Source organism: Vipera berus (assembly GCF_964194415.1).
Source record: "Vipera berus genome assembly, chromosome: 2".
NCBI lineage: Eukaryota > Metazoa > Chordata > Lepidosauria > Squamata > Viperidae > Vipera > Vipera berus.
In genome coordinates this window covers 146,430,169-146,452,037 of record NC_138203.1, presented here as the reverse complement: position 1 = coordinate 146,452,037, position 21,869 = coordinate 146,430,169, and the positions used below count along the sequence as shown (strand labels likewise).

Below are 21,869 nucleotides of genomic sequence, written 5' to 3'. Positions count from 1 at the left end.
CAGGTGTTTGAAAAACAAGAATTCAAAAGAGAGAGTTATAATCAGTGCTTTTTTTTTTGTCATAGAACTCACCAGAACAGAGTTCCGGCACCTTTTTTTTGATAGATTTTCCAAGTTTTAAAAATAACTTTAGAAAATTTGATATTTGGTCCACGTGGATTTGAATCGCCCTGTCGAGTGTTAGCAGGTCGGCGGCAAAATCATTAAAATGGTGCATGCGGGCTGCTTGTGTGTTGAGTCCAATGCATGCGTACTTCGTCTGGCTGCTCAGCTTGTGGCACTGCTCGGCTTGTGATTGGTCGTGTTGTCACGTGATCAGTGCTTACTGGGGGCGGCGACCGTTATGTTTCGTTACACAACTGACATGTGTGGATGTGTGTACAGTGATTGACTACGTATGAAAGATAAATAAAAGATTAACAAGAGGTGAGTTCTGGCACCTTTTTTTCTTACAAAAAAAGCACTGGTTATAATAAAAGAAAATTTAACCCAGCAGGTCTGTTTACCTCAACTTTCATTTATTTCAAACCAAATGATGCAACAAATGAATGGCTTTTATCATTTCTATTTTTCCATTATTTCCCAATTATTTGCAACCCTATGATTTTATTTTTACCTGAGAGCTCTGGACTTGATTTTAAGTAGCCAGTTTTTATAGTGACTGTATTCTTGTCCCGTAACAACTTCTTTGGACATCCTTCTGAGTTCTGCATTTGTGATGGCAGCTAGATTTTCTAAGACAATCTGGAGCAACATGCAAGATTTTCTGGAGAAACAAAACTATGGGTGCTAGAAGGCAACCAGAAAAACATTACTGTTGCCATTATGGCAAAACAAATTTAAAAGTAGAAAAAGAAAGGCATTCATACTAATGAAAGTATTGGTAATTAATGCAATAATTGACTGATATTCAGTTTTAAAATATTTTAAAATAATAAAAATAATTCTAAATTTAAGGGAATATTTTACTTAAGAAAATGACTAGCATAAGAAGATAAGTTGTTTTTTTTTTACATTTGACTGATAAAAAATAAAGTCTCCAAGTTGAACTTAACGTCTGGTAACTTCATGACTTCATTCGTATACTGTTGTTTTCTTGGCAACAAAACCAGTGGTTTGCTGTTGTTTTTTTCAGCATCCCAGATTAGACTACAACAGTCTTCCTTAAACTTGACAACTTGAAGATGTGTGGACTTCAACTCCCATAATTCTCCAGCCAGGAATTGAAGTCCATACCTATTAAAGTTGGTGAGGTTGAAAAACAATGGTCTACAGATTTTTTTAAAAAAGTCTCCCCACTACCCAGACTTTACCCTTTCAAGTCCAAACGAGGCTAGTTAGGTCTCCGAATCTGATGTTCCATGTTGATTTGTCATTTCCAAATCCAAATATTTTGCTACTACTTGTCCAAACATAATTCAGATGAAAATGATATTCTGAGTAGCTTTGCCCATGCAAGGAAGCCAATGTTAGTTCAGACATTTATAGAGATATTCTGCAGACTTGCTAGTGTTTAACATGTATAACATCATCATCATCATCATCATAAGTAAGTTGGAAGGGACCTTGGAAGTCATCTAGTCCAACCCCCTGCTCAGGCAGGAAACCCTATACCATTTCAGGCAAATGGCTGTCCAGTCTCCTCTTAAAAACTTCCAGTGTTGGAGCAATCACCACTTCTGGAGGCAGCTTGTTCCACTAATTAATTGTTCTAACTGTCAGGAAGTTTCTCTTTAGTTCTAGGTTGCTTCTCTCCTTGACTAGTTTCCATCCATTGCTTCTAGTCCTGCCTTCAGGTGCTTTGGAGAATAGCCTGACTCCTTTTTTTGTGGCAGCCCCGGAGATATTGGAACACTGCTATCATATCACCCCTCACTCTTCTCTTCATTAAACTAGACATACCCAATTCCAGCAAACATTCTTTATATGTTTTAGCCTCCAGTCTCCTAATCATCTTTGTTGCCCTTCTCTGTACCCTTTCTAGAGTCTCAACATCTTTTTTACATCGTGGTGACCAAAACTGGATGCAGTATTCCAGGTGTAGCCTTACCAAGGCATTGTAAAGTGTTATTAGTACTTCACGTGATCTTGATTCTATCCCTCTGTTAATGCAGCCTAGCACTGTGTTGGCTTTTTTGGCAGCTGCAGCACACTGCTGGCTCATATTGAAGTGAGGAAATTTCTTGGAAATTCTCCCTTTTGGGAGCAATGAGTTGAATTCTATTGTTTCAATCAAGTGCTAGGCCAGCTTAGAGGAACGTAAGGACTTCTTGCTTTGCAGAATGCAAATCAGTCTTTTTTGAAATAGACACCTGATCGTTCTCTTCTTTCCTTCTCATTTATTTCAATGCAGAGGGCTTTATTTAGCTGTGATATTTTATTACAAAGACAACATGTTGGTAACCAATGAAGATCACATACCAATAGTGGAAATTGATGATTCTCATGCCAGTTCTATTATGCAAGATTTTCTCTGGTTCACAAAGGTAAGTCACAACCTGCCATTTTCTCCCTTGGTTGAAGGCAGGAGGGTATTTCTTGGCTGGTCCCTGCCCTCTGCTTTCCTTTATATATAAACAGCCCTTCTTAGCCACATGCATGCCTGAGTTGTGTGAGGACATACTGTTGTGAGCCCTGCGGGATGTAGAGCAGAGTTAAGGAATCTGTGACCCTCCAGGTGCTGGACTCCAGATCCAATCAGCCCCAACCATCATAACCAATAGTCACGTAGGAGGACCACATGTTAAACTATCACTTAGATCTGGATGGCCAAAGGACATCTAGGGGGGTCCAGAAGGGATGGGGAGGATGACCAGTAAGTCAGTTTTCCATGATTGCATTTTAAGATGAACTCTGGTAGCCAACTAAACCAAGTATTTTGTAAATCTAGAGGCCAAAGATTGATGAAGAATTAGAAGGCTTATATGGTAATATGGCTACAGAACGTTGTAAACATCACATTTATAAAATCTGAATGTGATATAATTGTACAGAAACCATGCAATAGCATCCACTGTATAGAGCAGGGGTCAGCAACCCAAAACAGCAAAGGAGCCACTCAGAAACAGTTCCGTCATACACACAAAAAAGTGGGAGCCGCAAAATGTGCACGCGCATGTGGGCATGCACGTGGGCACGCACGCGCATGCGCGGAACAAGCAAAAACATACACCACCCCTACACCCGCACCGCATCCTGAGCCGCACGCACCTGTCGCTGCCCAGTGCCGCCAGCTTACACGGGGGGGAGGGACGGACTCGCAGGCAACGGGCACTGGGTTGCTGCGGCGCCTTCAGCCCGAGCGCCGCCGGAGCCACCCGAATGCCCTGCCCCTCTCCCAGGACCTCCAAACCTCTGCATTTGATGAATGCAGCAGCTCTCCAAACCGCCGCCGCCCCATTTGCAGAGCTGCTGCATTCCTCTGTGTTTGAAAGAAACTGAAAGAAACACGGACGAACGCAGCAGCTGTGCAAAGAGGACGGTAGCAGTTTGGAGAGGTGCGCGTGCACTCTCCAAACTGCTGCCGTCCCGTTCGGAGGTCTGCCACGCTCATCAAACAGGAAAGAACGCGGCAGCTGTGCAAACGGGACGGCGGCGGTTTGGAGAGTGCGCGCGCACTCTCTCTCTCTCTCTCTTCCCGTCAGCCGGCTCTGGTGACAAGAAGGAAGGGGGGGAAGCGCGCCTTCTTGCTCGCCCGACGAGAAGGAAGGGGGGGAAGCGCGCCTTCTTGCTCGCCCGACGAGAAGGAAGGGGGGGAAGCGTGCCTTCTTGCTCGCCCGACGAGAAGGAAGGGGGGGGAAGCACGCCTTCTTGCTCGCCCGACGAGAAGGAAGGGGGAGGAAGCACGCCTTCTTGCTCGCCGCGGCTGCTAGCCCCGGCGACGAGAAGGAAGGGGGGGGGAAGGAAGCAGATCTACTCACCTTTTAGTTCTCCCGTCTCTTCCTCCACTCTGCCAAGTGCAGTTAAAAAAACAAAGAGGTTTGTGGGTAGCCCACAAACGGTTTGTGGGCGGTCCCACAAACCAACCAATCAATTTAAACTTTTCAAGTTTTTTTGTGAGAAGTTTAAATTGATTAAGTTCTTTTAGTGCCACTTTTTTTTTCCAAAAGTAAACATGGCAGAGGGTGGAGGCCTGGGAGCCGCATGGGACGGCTCAAAAAGCCGCATGCGGCTCCGGAGCCGCGGGTTGCCGACCTGTGGTATAGAGCAAAGAAAACATGCAGACACAGTGGAGATATTGAACCCCGCTCCCTATCTAGAACACATCTCTTGGAAGTCCTACATTCTACATTCATTTATTTCACATTACAGCGTGTTTGCAAATAAACCCCACATTTCAGGTAGCAGATTGTGAGGATGTGCTCACCCAGCATCGTCTAAAATTCCTCTTTTCTTTCTGTGCAAGCGAAAGGAATTGTGCCTTTAAACTGGTGAATTTAATAGTGACATTGCGTCTCATTTAGTCGTAAGGGCGTGGAAGAAAAAAAAGCTACAGTGCAAAAGAGGAGAATTTGGGGGTTCTGTGCTGAGTACCAGAGGGAGACCTTAAATTACTGAGGATGGTTCCAAGGGTAACTGATAAATCTGTGTGTCAGGAAAGGGCGGATGCTGCAAAATGTGTTTCCAATTGAATAATAAAACAGAAGCAGGTTGGAAGCAAACCCATCCTCCGTTGATATTATAGCATGTGTATCTAGCTAAGCACAATTTCCACATGGGTTTCGTAATGTATCAGTAACGGACTCTTGTTTGTATCAATGCTACTTTTCTCTAACTATTTCTAGAAACTGGTATTAGAATTAAAATTTGTATGCCACCTGGCTCCCAATGACTACAGGCAGTTTACAAGTAAGAACATTTAAAAGAAAAAATACAATAAGAGACAGAAATAAAAGAATAAAGATGACAAGAACCAGACAGGAACAAAAAAGGAAACCAACCCACACAATCCAAGGGGGATTCACTCACCTTTGCCAAAGGCTTTGGCAAAAAGCCAAGACTTCAAGGCTCTTAGAAACACTAGCAGGGTGAGAGCCACTCAGATTTTGGCGGGACCTCATCCAAGAGGTCAGGTGCTGCTGCAGAGAAGGTGGGCTTCAGGCGACAGATGGCATTGTTTAATTGAAGGAATCCAGAGCGTACCAACCTTGCAAGATAGAATTGGCCAGGAAGCGACTATGTGAGAAACATGTCCCTCAGTAACCAGGTCCTAGGCCAGGGGTCTTCAAACTTGGCCCTTTTATGACTTGTGGACTTCAACTCACAGAATTCCTCAGCCAGACACGGCTGAGGAATTCTGGGAATTGAAGTCCACAAGTCATAAAAGGGCCAACTTTGAAGACCCCTGGCCTAGGCCATGACCACTTTATAGGTTACAACCAGTTCCCCTTGGAAGAAAAGGGGCGACTACCGTAGCTCACAAAACATTCTGGATGAATTGAAGCTTCTGGGAAGTGTTCAAGGGCAGCCCCCCAAACAGTCCGTTGCAGTAGTCAGGCCATGAGGAGATGACCAGGGCATGAATGACTCTCTGAAGAGCTTTCTGACCTAGGAAAGGGCATAACTGACATATCAGATGAAAGCTATTAAAAGGCCTTCCTGCCCACAGCTGGCACCTACTCATTGAACAGTAGCAATGAGTCCAGGAAGACCCCCCAAGTTGTGCCCTACTCATGAAGGAAGTGCAACCCCATCCAAGGTCAGAGATGGAAGATCCCCAAATCTGGGGTATGGGGGAATAAAAAATGGGAAAGATGAAGACCGGACAATAGTTATAAAAAGCCATTGGGTTAAAGAAGAGCCTGTTGAGGAGAGGTAGGAGAAGGACCAGTCCCTCTGTCACAGAGACCCAACACCATAGCATGAGTCCAACTTCAGAATGCCTCCTCAGCCACTTTTATGACCCAGGAGAGGCCAGATCCAACAAATAGGTGGTTGTGCTTCTAGCAGAGAGGAGCCTACCCACTTCCTCAGGAGTCACTGGCTCAAACCCATTCCAGACCATACCCAACCTTGTTTATTTCTTGCCCCTACAAACCTGTTTTAATGGATCCAGGGTTTAAATAAATCCAGGCAAGTCCCTTCCTTCCCATTCATTTGCAAGGCTACAAAATGGATCTTGGATTTCTTAAAATACTAATGCTGATAAGCATTGGCATTGGATTGGCATCGGAATTAACTGAAGTCATCGGAAGGGAAGATCCCTAAGATTGGTCAGGATGTTTAATAAAAGTCAGAGGGGGCAGGTGCAAAAATGCATCCCCCTTTCTCTCCCCATATTGTCTTTGACCCCAGACTGATTATTTTCATAGAACGGCATACAGGTATATTAGGAGAGATAAATGGTGTGCATGCTGATTAGATGCAACACAACTCTGCTCATTTAATAACTTCAGTCAACACACCGCCACCCAGAGCAGCTACTTTTTCAAAAGATAACATTCGTTCATTCACCTTTCCTGCCTTTTTCTCTCCCCACTCCCCACTCCTGTCCCCTGCCAATTGTACTCTGTATTTTGCAGCTGTCTTGTATGTGGGATGAGATCAGATGGCTGAGGCAGAACATGTCTGTCTCTATGTCCTCCTCCACAGCACTCCAAGCCAGGCAGAAAATGCTATCTGCAACAGCCCAGTTACAGGTGAGTGATAGCGCCCGCTTTCCGTGGCACATCTCGGCAAGGGTAGGGCCTCCAAGGGAAAAAGCTGCCAGCTGTCCCCTTCCTTTAGCACTTCCTTCTGGCATGGCCTCAAGAGGAGAATTCTGTGCTGTGAGGTAGGCAAGCAGCAACATGGTTCGAGAGCCCAGCCAGAGCTACCGTCAGAGAGAGCAGAATTAAATGTGACATGGGAAATAAATAGTCGCCTGCCCAAGAGGATTTTTTTAAAAAGCAAATAACCTGCTCAGTCACACAGCTGATGGAGATGCTTGATTATTGTGTTGGCAGCATTCTAGGCAGCAAATCCTGGCCAGCATCAAACAAGAGAGCATCCTGGATAATTAATTAGGTGACGGGATAACAATCTCTGGGGCATCTGCTCATTTTTTCCCCCTTGGATAACCACTTCTGGTGGGATCTCAGACAAAATATATATACACATATACACATATATACATACACACACACACACACATACACACACACACACACACATATATACATATACATATACATATACATATACATATACATATACATATACATATACATATACATATACATATACATATACATATATATATATATATATCCGTGAACTTCCTCATCAGCTAAAAGGAAATTTGGAAATTGCAGCTTGAACTTCAACTTACTTGGGGGAAGTAACTTGAGAGAGGCTGGCTGTGGTCACCAAACTCAGAAAACCTTATTAGATAACCTTTATTGTCATTTTTTTTCCTGTGGGCACAATGGCACACATTAAAAATGAAATTTAGTTGCTTCCTCTCAAAGTGTACACATACATAACAAACATTTAAAACATACAGTACTATATACAACATATGTACATCCTAAGTACATCCTAAGTATTTTAAGGATAGATGAGCAGGAGTAAAAATACTTCTTCTTTTTTGATAGTGGTTATTTACAATTAATACACAGGAAACAGAGTAGTTGCATCCCAAATCTCAGTCTGAGACAGGTCAAGCAAGGGTTCACAACTGGCTGACCAAATAAAAAAACGGCTGTATTTGAAATTAGTTAGACCTGAAATGAGCAACAGCAAGCCAAAAAAAATGCTAATTCTGTTTCCTATAACACAAACAAAATCACTTCCAGATCAGACTTGCTCATTGGTATAAACTGTGAGCATGCTTTATTAATAGGCAGTTGGCAACGTTTCCCCATTACTTTTCCTCATCACTTCCTGGTCTGTCTACTCCAACCACAGAGGAGCTACGCTGGTGATATACTTCAATCAATTATTCCTGCATGGTTTAGGGATCTATTCTTTTTTTTTGCCTCCTCTAGTACCTGACAAAAGATGTGGAGCAGTTGATGTGGGGGGGAGTACACAGTGGTTTGACCACGTTACAGGTAGTCCTCAATATACAATCATTCATTTAGCAACCATTCAGAGTTACAACAGCACTGAAGAAAGTGACACATGACCATTTTTCACACAACCATTGCACCATCCCCATGGTCATGCGATCAAAATTCAGACACTTGGCAACTGGCATGTATTTACAACGGCGGCAGTATCCCGAGGTCACGTGATCCCCTTTTGTGACCTTCCAACAAGCAAAGTCAACTTGCCAGGCAGATTAGAAAGCTAAATGCCAAATGTGCTCTCCATTGTGTGAAAAATAAACTCCCTAGAAACCTGACTCTGAATTTCACATGCTTCTTGGTAACATAGGTGGACATGTCTAGCTGAATAACAGGTCTGACTTACAAGCCTTGTGGGTTGGGTGGGGGGGGGGTTTGGTGGTTTTTGTTTTTTTTTTTTTGCATTCCTGCCCTCCTGGGCAGAGAGCATGCTAAGCAATCTCTGAGTGATTAAAATAAATAAATAAAAATAAAATCAAGTCTATCTGACTCTAAGCAAATCTGTACAGGCAGCAAAAGAGCAGAGGGCCCATAAGGATACAGAATGCCTACTGTGTGCCTTGGACGGGGATGCCTAAAGCTAAAATAGCTACTTAAAGCCACTTCTAAATGGCAGCCAGTGTGCTGGCTGTTCTGAGTGCTTTGGTTATAAACAATCTTAATAATGCCGCTCAGAGGTAAATAGTAGTCTGCTAAGTGCAGATACAGTCTGCTCAGGGTGGCTTTATCTATCAAATGAGAATGTCATTAAGGTTAATGTACAGCCCCTCTGCTTTCATAATGAACAATGTGCCACATTGTCAATTCAGTTTTGCCTTTTAAATCATTCCTGCCCCCCCACCACCACCATTACTTGCATACTGTAGACCTTTTGAAAACTTCCAGAGTCATGAGCATATTTAAAATGCTAGGGATTTTTCTTTGAGACATCTGGGCATCTCTTCAGGAAACAAACACTGGTCCTCAGCCCTAGGTGAGTTACTAAAGAGTATGAAAAAGCTAAACTATAATCAAGAGGTGATCTAGAAAAGCTTAATCCCAGTGCTGGGAGCAGTCATGTTCTTTCAAGATTTGGCCTGAATGTTCTGTCATGAAATGGTCCTGCACAAACCTTCATGAGATGCAATTGTCATATTTTATAAAGATGCTGAGATAATCCTAAACGTGGTAACTGCTGCTGCTGCAAAAAAAAAATCTGTGTCAAATATTTATGTCAAAAAAAAGCAAATATAAATTATAGATGTCCCAGAAGGACTGCAGTGGGGATCCCAAAGAACAGTCAGAAAGGGCACCAATTTTCCTTCCAAGATGGTCCATGGCCTTTTAATAAGTTGTCATCATTCTGTTGTGATGCCACTGAGCTCTGCAGGGATGCTTGTTGATCTAGAAATTATACATAGTCTAAATGTCTATGGAGATTCTCAGTCTATCCAGGTCATGGTTGTCCCAAAGGTGCTTTTTCAAGAGGCAACTGGACTTTTTTGTTTTTCTTTGAAGACATTTCGCTTCTCATCCAAAAAGCTTCTTCAGCTCTGACCGGATGGTGGGGAATTGGAAGGATTTATATTGTTTGCAGACAGCCGGTCATTTGCATTCTTTTAGAGAGCTGCTGAGGCCACTTGGAGGTTTGTCTGTGTTCTCAGGGTCACCAGAGTGGTGCAAATGGGTGTGGAGCCTTCTTAGAACTGCTGAAAGGAAAATTTGAAAATTGAATCGAAGTTGAACAGCCCTCTCTCAACAGAGGGGGAGGGAGACGACATCATCTATCTCCAGTCTACAACACAGTCCTTTCAGCAGTTCCAAGAAGGCTTTATGTCCTTCAAAATGAAGACTGGATTTAGAAAGAGAGAGAGAGCTGCATATAAACAGCTCCATCAGTGCTTGTGATCTCAAGTCCAGCAATGTATCCATAGAGACTAATTCAGAGGCTAACAGGTGAACAAGCTTACAGAATTGGAAGACTTGTCCCAAGTCTAGAGTCCTCCAGGTGTGCTAGTACAGGAGCTCTCATAATATGTGACTAGCATGGACATTCTAGGAATTTCCGTCACATCTGGAGATCACCAGGATGGGGAATATTGGTATAAACCATACATCCATATTCTACCCAGCTGTCCTAACAGAAATTTTCTTATGTCCTAGTAAGGGACGCATTTCAAATTGTACATAATCACCATGTTGGATTAATTCTCTTTGCTGTGAAGAAAATGCTCAAGTTCCCATCTGTTAGAAGAGATCTAAGCCTATGAATGTGATCCATTTCCATTCAAGCTCCCTGGGAATGTTGTCATTATAGGATTTTATAGTTTTATGCAGACCATTTTGTGAAATTCCTTCCTTTTGTCAATTGATTAGCAGCAGCAGGGCTTTTTTTCTCATAGAACACTCAGAACGGAGTTCCGGCACCTTTTTTGGATGGAACCTTGTAGGGTAGGCAAGGCAGACTGTATGACATGTGTGAGTTCCAGCACCTTTTTCTTTTACAAAAAAAGCACTGAGCAGCAGTAGAGCTGTATAGAACTTTTCCATCACTTTCTATTTAATGCCATAGAAAAGAGTCCATCTCAGTGGTAGAAACCCATATTTCCTCACAGAAGGTCCCAGGATCCAGTTGCAAACATCTCAGATAATGGTAGCATTAGGAATCTGCCCCAGGCACTGCTGCTACTTGTTAGAACAGGTTATGCTGAGCTAAATGAAGCGGTGGCTAGATTCACTACAATGTAATACTGTAAAATTATTATTTGGCAAGTTCATCTCAGTGCTCAATCCAACATATTCTATTTTGTTAATATATGCTTAATTCTGTTGATATAAAGATAGTACAGACATCATCAATTTGAAACGAACAGAACTGTTAGGTCTCCTCTTTGTGATAATTGTGACCCTGGCTTGGGATTTAACACCTTGTTGAAACAAGAAAGCCTCAACATTAAACTAATGATCATTTGAAGGGCTTGTCTGGTTATGCTGTTTTTATTTCCATTGAACAGCTGTTGAAAGCTATTCTGCTATTCAAAAATGTGCATTATGACCTGTGAAAATAAGTCAATAATTGTGCATTTTGTAGTTTTCAACTCTTCCCTCTTCAACCACAGAACCTGTTAGGTACACACAACCTGGGCCAGATCTATTATGAACCAATCAAAGACCGTCATGGCAATGTTATCATAGTGACAATTAGAGAAGTGGAGAACCTCTATTCCTTTTTTAATGGCAAATGGATGCAGATATCTAAGCTACAAAGCCAGAGAAAATCGCTTTCGACACCTGAGGAGCCAACGGCATTAGACATCTTGCTTATTACAATCCAGGTAACCCTCTTTTTCTCCACACGTGTCAAATTTCAACAAATAAGCAAACATTCCTTCTGATAAGCTTCTGGGGACTCAGTTGTAGCTTGCCAGGCACCATATGTTAGATATTCAAAGGACATATCTGTTGGGTTGTTCCAATCTGTCCCTTAGTCAGGAGGCGTGAATACTGGAAATCGGTTCAATTAAAAATGGAGAATTAACTAAACTTTATTTATTTGGTTGACTGCTTGATTATGGCTTCCTAGCCCAAAAGACTGTCCCCATCCTGCATCCAAACCAAATTAACCATGCATAGTTCTCTCTAAAATTGAAAGCATGAAATGAAATCCTTATGAGAACCAGACTGGTATCATGGTTAGTCATTTACTTGAAATAGGAAATACCAGTCCAAGCCCACTTTCACCCATGGAAGTGTAATGGGTCCAGACACTCTGTCACTCCCAGCCCAGCCTATTTCACAGAGTCTTACTGGGGAAAATAAGAGGAAGCATAATATATGCTTCTTTGAGGAAGAAGGATCTACATCTAATAAACAAACCCAATTAAGTGACTCAGAAATCTGTTTAAAATATTTATGATATCTTATGGAAATTTTAAAAATGATTAAAAAAATACTGCAAAACAGTAATTAAGACAATAAAATTAAGGTCACTCAAAAGATAATTAATGTCAGGAAACTAAACAAAACTAGTGCTCCAGTTTGGGAGGGCACCAGCACCTGGGGAAAAGATGGTATTTGCTTTTCACCCGGGGTGCCAAAATGTGTAGGACACCTTACCCACAAAAAAATTGACAAATTTTGTCAGCCTCAGCATAATCTACATATATATATATTCCATTTCAAACTCAGGAAGACCTTCAAAATTTATTTTTAAAGTGCTGTATTGCCAGAAACGACTTGAAGTTGAAGTGTTCTCATTATATGTCTGCATTGCTGAGATCGGGCATCTGTCCTAAGCAAGGATTGGTGGAGCAAGTTTTAGAACTACTAAATCCATGATAAGATAAAACAAAGCCCAGCACTTGGATGACTGCATCCTATTGGAGTCAGAGTTGGGAAACATGTGTTCTGAGGATGTGCGCCCAAGGAAGAAAAGCAGAAAGAAGCAGCCTCAGATTAGCAGTTTGTTAAAAACAAGAAACAAACAGTGATAGACAGAGAGAAAACACTTTTTTTAACTTGCCATCCACACCCTACTGCCTCCTTGTGATCAGTCAGTCGCGAGGTGTTGAAAATTCAATGCCCCTGGAAATTACACTTCTGACACAATGACCAGCAGTTAAGGGATACTGCAAATTTTCTTCTCTACCTGGAAAAAAAAATACTAATAACATTTGGATTTTAGAACCTGAGCAGGAGAGCCTTTGTATGCCTTTTTGCTGAGAAGAGACAAATCCCAGCTTCGGGAAGCACAGCCACTCCTGTCGCATGGCATGTTTAACACCGGAAGCTTATTCTGACAGCCACTGACACCTTTAATTTTCTGCCTCCACTCCCTACTCTGTCTTTTGAAATCCCTTGGCAAAATCTGCCAAATTCACTTTTAGGTTACATTCTGAAGCAACATTTTTTTTTTAAAGGAACAGTTAGAAAATCACACGAACTCTCTTTTCTCCAGATTGCTCACATTTATCTGTTAGTAACATTTACATTTCTTTCTTTCTTTCTCTGTTTCTTTGTTTAGTAAATTTATATAACGGTCCAACTGACACGCCATGACGCCATAACCCTTTTCCTGCAGTTACTTGGCCTCCAGAGACCTCTCCATATTCATACCACAATTTTTTAAAAAAATATTTAATTCCAATTCTGTTTTCCCCCCACCCCCCTCTTTTTCTTTCCATTTTAAATGCTTGGATCCATCTCTCGATTACTGATAATAGAGAATATTAGCAAAGAAACAAAAGATAGGATAAATGAATTCTACTAAGAGACTGTCAGTAATAGCCTCCTGATGTGGGAGGGAGATTGGCTTTAGATCTTCCAACTCTTATTTCCAATGCTTTCATTGCCCATTTAGAACAAGTTAGGATTAGGAATATTTCCAGTTCCAAATGCCGGGCTAAAATGAGGTGAGGCGTTCTTTACGAATACCTTAGCACAGACACATCAAACACAAGGCCCGGGGGCCAGATCCGGCCCGCGAAGTGGTTTCATGCGGCCCGTGAAGCCATCCTGGAAACAGTAAGGGAACGGCCCCCACTGCCTTGGCCCTGGCCCAGAGACCCTCCTTCTGCCAGAGACCCTCAGATCTGTCCCACTCCTGCCCAGGCCCCCATAGGCACCCTTGATGCGAACGATGTAGAGCTGGCCACGCCCACCCAGTAGGCCACACGTACTCTAGCCACGCCCACCCAGTAGGCCACACCCACCCAGTAGGCCACGCCCACCCTGGCCCCCTGAGGGCAACCGCAATGCTGATGCGGCCCTCAATGAAATTGAGTTTGACACCCCTGCCTTAGCAGATCCCTTTTGCTGTTGCAGTCACTGCTGGGAAACTGCCAGTGAATTTATTTAGCCTACAAATGAACGTACAAATAGGGAACTAGGAATGCATATACTGAAGCCACTTTCTGCACAGTAGCTTCTGTCCATAACTCCCTCCCTTGGCTCCAATGGAGAGCCAGTTTGGAATAATGGATTAAGGCAGGGGTAGGCAACCTTGGCTCTTTTATGACTCGTGGACTTCAACTCCCAGAATTCCTGAACAAGCCATGCTGAGGGGAAAGGGAGAGGTTTCCAAGCTGAGCCATTATGGCTCAGGAATTCTGGGAGTTGAAGTCCACGAGTCATAAAAGAGCCAAGGTTGCCGGCATCAGGCTAGAAACCAGGAGACTGAGTTCCAGTCCTGTCTTAGGCATGAAAACAGACTGGGTGACTTTGGGCCTGTCACTCTTGGTCAGCTCTGGGAAGCAGGCAAAGGCAAATCACTTCATAAAAACTTTGGCAAGGAAACTACAGGGACTTATCTAGGCAGTCTTCAAGAATTGAGTATGGATTGGATTATTTCTGCACCTTTTTCTCTTTTTTTTGTTTTCTTCTGTATTAGTTTGTGTTAGTTTATATTTTCTTTTTTAAACTTTTAATAAAATTTATAGATAAAAGAAACAAAGCATGGGACTTGGGGAACAAAAGAGTACTTCTGCTGCTGCTATAACTACTACAAATCATGTTAACTGTGAATAATAATAATAATAATAATAATAATAATAATAATAATAATAATAATAATAATAATAATAATAATAAACAAGAAAGAACTGGAGAAGATAACAAAATACAAAGACCTACAAATAGAAATAGAAAGACTGTGGCAAAGACAAGCAAGGGTAGTACAATACCAATAGTAATAGGCGCCTGGGTGCAATCCCAAAGCAACTGGAGCACCACTTGAACACCATTGGCATTGACAAATTCTCCATTAGTCAATTGCAAAAGGCGGCTTTATTAGAAACTGCTTCCATCCTGCGACGATATCTATAATACCATCAAACGTCCACATCTGCCTATCCCAGGTCCTTGGTAAGGACTCGATAGGTAGACAAAAATGCCAAATCCAGTCTGAACATCTGGCTGGCTGTGCACTGATTAATAATGATAACAACAACAACAACAATAATAATAATAACCATAATAATAATAATAATAATAATAATAATAATAATAATAATAGTAATAGTAATAGTAATAATAATAAAAATGTGACTGAATTGGAACACCTAGACCAGAAAACGCATAAACTTTTGAACATGCACCATGCTCTACATCCACGAAGTGACATCGACAGATTGTACCTGCCAAGAAGAATAGGGGGCAGAGGGCTACTGCAAATCCACCAAACTGTAGAAGAAGAAAAACGAAGTTTGAATCACTATGTGAATCAAAGTACAGAAAAATTGCTGCAGGCTGTGAAAACAAGGAGCATTATCAAAATAATAGAAACAAAGGCGGAATATAAGGAAAAACAGCTGGATGATAGATTAAATAGATGGAAAACCAAAGCTTTGCATGGACAACATTTGAAAAACATTGAAGGAAAATGTGATAACAATTTGACATGGGCATGGCTTAAGATGGGTGTTGAATAGTGGGTTCAGGAACGCAGGAAGGATGCAGGCAGCAGAGTTCGGCACAGCAGCTCTTTATTGGTGTGAGAACAGAGTTGGGGAATAGGGGTTACCTGTACCCTTTATATACCTGGCCAGGTACCCACCCAACCAATCAGTTTAAACCTGGCCAGGTACATACCCAACCAATTAGTTTAAACCTCCGTTTCCTGCCGAAAGCTTATCCTGGCCACAGCAGTTTTGGTACAGCGCCACCTGGTGGTATCGGCTATGCCGCTGCTTATGGTGCCTCTTTAAACCCATACATAACACCCCTTCCCCCTAAAAGAATGAACAATGATTTTGATACAGTGAACAACAACAACAATACTTCAATACAGTAACAACATGCTTGACAATGACACGTCGTGGTACCATGCCCTTCTGCCTGCCCTCATGACTGCACATAGTCGGCGAGATAGGCAGGTGGCCTATGAGTCTGGGATGACCGTCTTTGGGGCTCCCCCCTGTCCTGGAGAGCAGAGTCAGTGGTTACATCCAGGCTGGGCATTTCTGGTGGACCCACCCCAGAGTTTGACCCAGTGACCGGGTTGTCGTGCTGGCTCTGGGCTTGTTGTCTGGGCTGGACAGAGCTCTCTGGGAATGGCTCCGGGTCCATGAGGTCCTCCTCAGGCTCAGGACCTGTTGTCTGTTGGTAGGGTTGGAAGTGAGGATTTATGGCCAATGAAGGGTGGTCCTCCGGTTGGTTGTTCTGTGACCTTTCAGGAACCCGTTTCCTGACTTGGTCTATGTGTCGTCTGATCTGACGGCCCCCCTCCACCCCTACAATGTAGGATAAGGGGCCGGTTCTGTCAACCACCACCCCCAGAATCCACACATGTCCTGGACTGTAGTTCCTGGCCCAAACCAAGTCACCTGCGTGTAGTTCCCTCGGGGGTTTGGGTTGCTCTGTCTCTGCAGCCACTCTGTCAGGGTGTAGCCTGTCCAGTTTGGTGATGAGGCGTCTGCCCCAACAAAGTTCAGCCGGGCTCTTCCCCGTGGCTGTGCATGGTGTGGTGTGTTATGATAATAGGAATTGTGCCAACCTGTGATGACAGTCACTGATGATGATGCACCTCAATGCGTCCTTGGTCGTTCGCACCATGCGCTCTTCTTGTCCATTAGTCGATGGGTGGAAGGGCGTGGATGTGACGTGTCTAATCAAGTTGGCTTTTGTGAATGCCTGAAATTCAGCAGTGGTAAATTGAGGCCCGTTATCCGATACCAAAATGTCAGGGAGATCATGCGTGGCAAAGAGCCCCCTGAGCACTTGGATTGTTTTGGCCGTGGTCATATTAGTGACCGGCACTACCTCTAGCCACTTGGAGTGACTGTCTACCACCACTAGAAAGAGCTGTCCTTGGAAAGGGCCAGCGTAATCTATGTGGACCCTGGACCAGGGTGCGTGAGTTTCCTCCCATTTGTGGACAGGTGCATGGGGTAGTTCTGGCCTGGACCTTTGACAGGCGTAGCACCCGTGTACCTGTTCCTCTATTGCCTTGTCTAGGCCTGGCCACCACAGGTAAGTCCTAGCTAACGCCCGGTGTACCTGCCTAATTTGTCATTGAATACGTCTGCAAGCGCTTTGCAGACGGCTTCAATGCTGTTTCCCTGGGTCCTGTGGATGCCTGAGATTACTATGCCTAGTGCCTCAAACCAGTCTAACCCGATTAGACTAGTCCTCCGGCCCTCGACCACGAGAATATCCAAGTGCCCTTGGAAACTCTTAAACCCCACAGAAAGGGTGGCTTCCCCCTTGATTTTTACTGGGGCGTTTTGGAAATCGGTGAGGATAATATTGGAGGGCCTCAATTTGGCCCACCGCTTGCTCCAGCCGCACACAAGTTTAAAAGTCTCATACAAGATGACTGAGACTGCAGAGCCAGAGTCAAGCTCCATTTTACAGGGAATGCCCTGTAAATGGACGTCCAATTTAAGCTTGGGTTTGAGTGGCTGGTGGACTCCGGTGCAGCAGATGGCCCTCCGGCTTTCGAAAAATCCTGTGGTGGTGCGTTTCAGGGGGCCCGTACCTTTCCGCGGTGCGTCCTCTGGTTGTAGCTCGTGGAGGCCATCTCGGGAACGGCTACAGCATACCGCAGCGATGTGGCCTGTTTTTCTGCAGGCCCAACACGTGGCCGTCCGGAACTTGCAGTTCGCCCTCGCATAGTTTCTGCCGCAGCCGGCACACTTGGGGACGGTTGCTGACCTCCACTGGTCCTCCTGGTTCCCACGACGCCGCTCCAGTTGCTCCGGCCTCCAGCAAACCAGGTCAATGTCAGTTTCTTCCTCCACTTCTCCACTCCTGCCGTACGCAGCGTTTTCACGGTGAATGGATCCTCCTGGGCTGCTGGGTCGGGGGGGCTGGACTGCATGTACTGCGCCGCCAGCCGCCTCATGGGCCAAGATCTCATCCTGAGCATCTTGGAGGGTCACGTTGGGCCTAGCAAACAGTCGCTGTTGTAGGCGCTTGTCGTGTAGGCCGCACACGAGCCGGTCGCACAGCCTCTCATCCAGGTTGCTGAACTTGCATAGGCGTGTGGCCTCTCGCAAGGCCGTGATGAACTCTGACGCCGACCCGCCCACCCGTTGAAGCTGCAGGTCGAACTGGCTCCACCAGGCCAGCTCAGACATTCGTGGCCTGAAACGGCCAAATCGTAGGTTGTAGAGCCACTCATGCAGAGCAGGGCTGCCTCTTTCTGGCCATCTTCGGTGATTCAGTTGGCTTGGAGGAACCCCTCGACCTGCCCCAGGTGTGAGGCCCATCATTCAGTGTGGCGGATGTCGAATTTGCGGAACTGGCCAATTTGTGCCATTTTGCAGCATCCGGTTCAGGGAGTCCTGCTTCTTAGATGTGCCACTAGCATGGTGACTAGCCGGTCGTTGGAGAAGGGGGGTGGAAAGATGCCTCTTTCCTCCAGCAAGCAATGCCATCCCCTAGTGACCTTCAGTTCTGGAGATGAAGCAGGATCCCACCTTCATCGCCACTGTTGAATAGTGGGTTCAGGAACGCAGGAAGGACGCAGGCAGCAGAGTTTGGCACAGCAGCTCTTTATTGGTGCGAGAACAGAGTTGGGGAATAGGGGTTACCTATACCCTTTATATACCTGGCCAGGTACCCACCCAACCAATCAGTTTAAACCTCCGTTTCCCGCTGAAAGCTTATCCCGGCCACAGAAGTTTCGGTACAGCGCCACCTGGTGGTATCGGCTATGCCGCTGCTTATGGTGCCTCTTTAAACCCATAACTAACAATGGGAATCATCAAGAAAGAAACGGAAGGCTTAATACTGGCTGCTCAAGAACAAGCAATACAAACTAATGCCATGAAAGCGAAGATACAAAAATCTACTGACAATCCAAATTGCCGACTTTGCAACAACAAAGTTGAAACTGTTTCACATTTAATATGTGAGTGCAGCAAAATCGCACAAACTGATTACAAAGCTAGACATGACCGAGTTGCTAAACTAATCCACTGGGCATTGTATAAAAAATACGACTTGCCTGTGTCCGAAAAGTTGTGGGAACATAGGGTGGAAAAAGTTGTCAAGAATGAGAGGGTGAAGATCTTGTGGGACTTCTGAATACAGACAGATCGCCATTTGGAACACAACACGCCAGATATCACAGTTGTAGAGAACCAAAGCATACAGCTGATTGATATCACTGTACCAGGAGATGCCAAAGTCGAAGAAAAAGAACTGGAAAAAATTACAAAATACCACGACATGGCCATCGAAACTGCACGATTATGGATGAAACGTGTAACAGTGATACCCATTGTCATCGGGGCACTGGGAACTATGTCCAAAAACTTTGCAAAACACATCAAGAAATTGCAGCTTCCTGCAATAACTCCAGCAAAGCTACAAAAAACTGCGCTACTCGGAACATCTTACATTTTAAGGAGATACCTGGTTGATACCTAGGATGCTGGCAGCAGCCCATGTCAACTATTAGTGCCAGTCAGTTTGAGTGTTCAGTTGACTGAGTTTCATGTTTTATGAATAAAAGTTTTATAAATGTGACAATATTTATAACACCCATCAAACAACATCTTGGGAAGTTGGGGAGGATTTGTTAGGTGAATAATACTTGGGAAGGATTTGATAGGTGAATAAAAATGCCAAATGGCTGACTGAGCAACAAACCATAATAATAGATAAAATTCCATATTATCCATTGCTTGGTAAGCTCTTCTTTCTTTTTTATATGGTAGAAAAGCCAAGAAAATTTTTGAACCTGTTTTTTTCTCCTTTTCTCCATCAGGACACACTTTCCTATCACAGAAGGAGCCAACAACGCCTGGCTCCGGGCCTTTATTTGGGCTACTTAAAACTCTGCAGTTCCGTAGATCAAATCAAAGTGCTTGTGCTACAAAAGCTGCCTAACATTCTGTGTCACGTTAAAATCCGAGACAATTGCAACGTGTCCAAGTAAGTGGAGGAACCTTTCCCCCTAGGGTTGACTTCCATCATGCTGGTTGAAATTAGCTTGTGAGTTGATGTGGCTCGGGTTCCCTTATTCACTCACTCTATGAATTTTCTTTCTCTTTGGAATGGTGATCTTTGAAAACATTTTTCATCACTAGGGATATCAGGGCATATGCCAAGATTTCTTATCCTCATCTGTCATTTATCTACCCAGTATGCAGCAATCAGCCAGACTAATGCAACCTGACAAGTAAGGAAAGAAGTAGCCAACTCCATATCCCAACAGTGAGATCCAGGGATACAGTTCCTACTTGCCTTCACCCAGGGACTAATTAGCCCTTTCCCTGTAATCCAGTTGAGTGGGTGCTGATTGATCAAAGATCAAGACAGGCCAGGCTCACAGAGATGTTGGGGGTTTACTTGTTTTGCCTGCCTAAAGCCCATGTAGGCTTTCCAATGGCACCTACACCTTGACCAAGGCAACATCACAGTATTGTACCTTAAATTGTGCCCCTTTCAGGTGTTAGGCAACATCACGATAAATGTAGAAAACGGGTGGTACTTGCACCACTCCCCTTGTCCTCCTGCTATAGATGCTTCTGTCCACCACTCCACTAAGGTACACATACTCCCTCAATCCCCTTGTTTCAGTATGACGGAGTTGGAAGGGACCTTGGAGGTCTTCTGGTCCAGTTTCAGCTTTATGTCTTCAATCTTAAGAAGAGAGGAAAAATAAAAACCCAGGCTGGCTACATTCAGTGAAGAAACTAGATGAATTAATGAGAAAATGGAGTCCACTCATCCACCCGCATGAGACCCCCTAGGAATGCGCATTAAAAATTATAAGAAACATGGAACAGCCTACATGTCAAAGAAAGTCTTCATCTTGATATGCACACGCAGAATGAAATCAGAAAGTTGGCCCTTTTTTAACCACAAGCAATTGGGCCTGTTACAAGTTTAGAAGATTTTACTATTAGAGAACAAAAACCCCAACAAAGCCTAAATGTACATTCAGTAAATTCTTCCTTGTGCAATGAACTTTTGTTATATTTCTAATTTTAACTTCACTCCCTATACAGAGAGGAATGGGAATGGATCCAAAGACTTTCTGGCTCGGAATCTATGGAAAATATGGATCATTCTGCAGAGTGCCCAACTCGACTGTTTTTTGAGCTCCAAATGGCAATGAGAGCTCTTCTTAAACAGATCAATCTTCCTCTACAACAGGTTTTATTTATATATTAAATTTATTCGCTGCCTAACTCGCTGTGGGGCTATGCAATGTGACTCTTGTCATCCATCTCATTTCAAGTAGTTAAAGTCACTGATGGGGAAAATATCACTAATACATGCATGTGTATATTTGTGCCTACCTGTGTGCCTTTGTGTGCATATATGCTGATCAACAACACTGAACGTGAGCTGATTTGGTGTCAGATTTGATTTGTGTAGATTTTGCTACCAGCTAGAGAAAGATGGAGTTATATTTTGCTTACCTCGGGACAGATTAATGACAGCTGTATTATAATTCATAGCCTCCTTGCCTTTGCAAGCTTTCAGAAATGATGCTTTACTTTTAAACTACAGTGAGCTCATGGTGAAACCCTGTATAAAACTTAATTTAAATCAAGATAGTAATCGGTGCCATAAAACAAATGGCCAGCTGTAAGTGGCAATAGAGCTTGCTCTTATATATCTCTGAAAGTGTGTGAAATATGATTTGAGTTGGAGATTGAAATGATCCGTGTGTGTGTGTGTGTGTGTGTGTGTGTGTGTGTGTGTGTGTGTGTGTGTGAAAGAGCATTCCTGAGAACAGGAATTTAACCTGGGCAAGATTAGTGAGGCAAGTTTTATGACTGTAGCAGAAAAGTGATTTATTTAGAGGGAATAAATGATATGGATCGGCAATGCCAATTACATCTCCTGGGAAGAGTGTCCAAGAGCATATGCACTAGATGTGTG

General features: G+C 43.7%; 1 protein-coding gene across 1 annotated transcript in view; it reads left to right on the top strand.

Annotated features, from left to right (window-relative positions):
• Positions 1 to 21,869, top strand: part of ANKFN1 (ankyrin repeat and fibronectin type III domain containing 1) — a gene marked incomplete at its 3' end in the record, with an annotated part of 145,426 nt that overhangs the window by 94,229 nt on the left and 29,328 nt on the right. Inside the window, exons 9-13 of the mRNA XM_081320918.1 lie at positions 2,354 to 2,486; positions 6,522 to 6,638; positions 11,147 to 11,362; positions 19,741 to 19,907; positions 20,987 to 21,134. Coding sequence (XP_081177044.1) covers positions 2,354 to 2,486; positions 6,522 to 6,638; positions 11,147 to 11,362; positions 19,741 to 19,907; positions 20,987 to 21,134 — 781 coding nt within the window. The remainder of the gene's footprint in view (positions 1 to 2,353; positions 2,487 to 6,521; positions 6,639 to 11,146; positions 11,363 to 19,740; positions 19,908 to 20,986; positions 21,135 to 21,869) is intronic.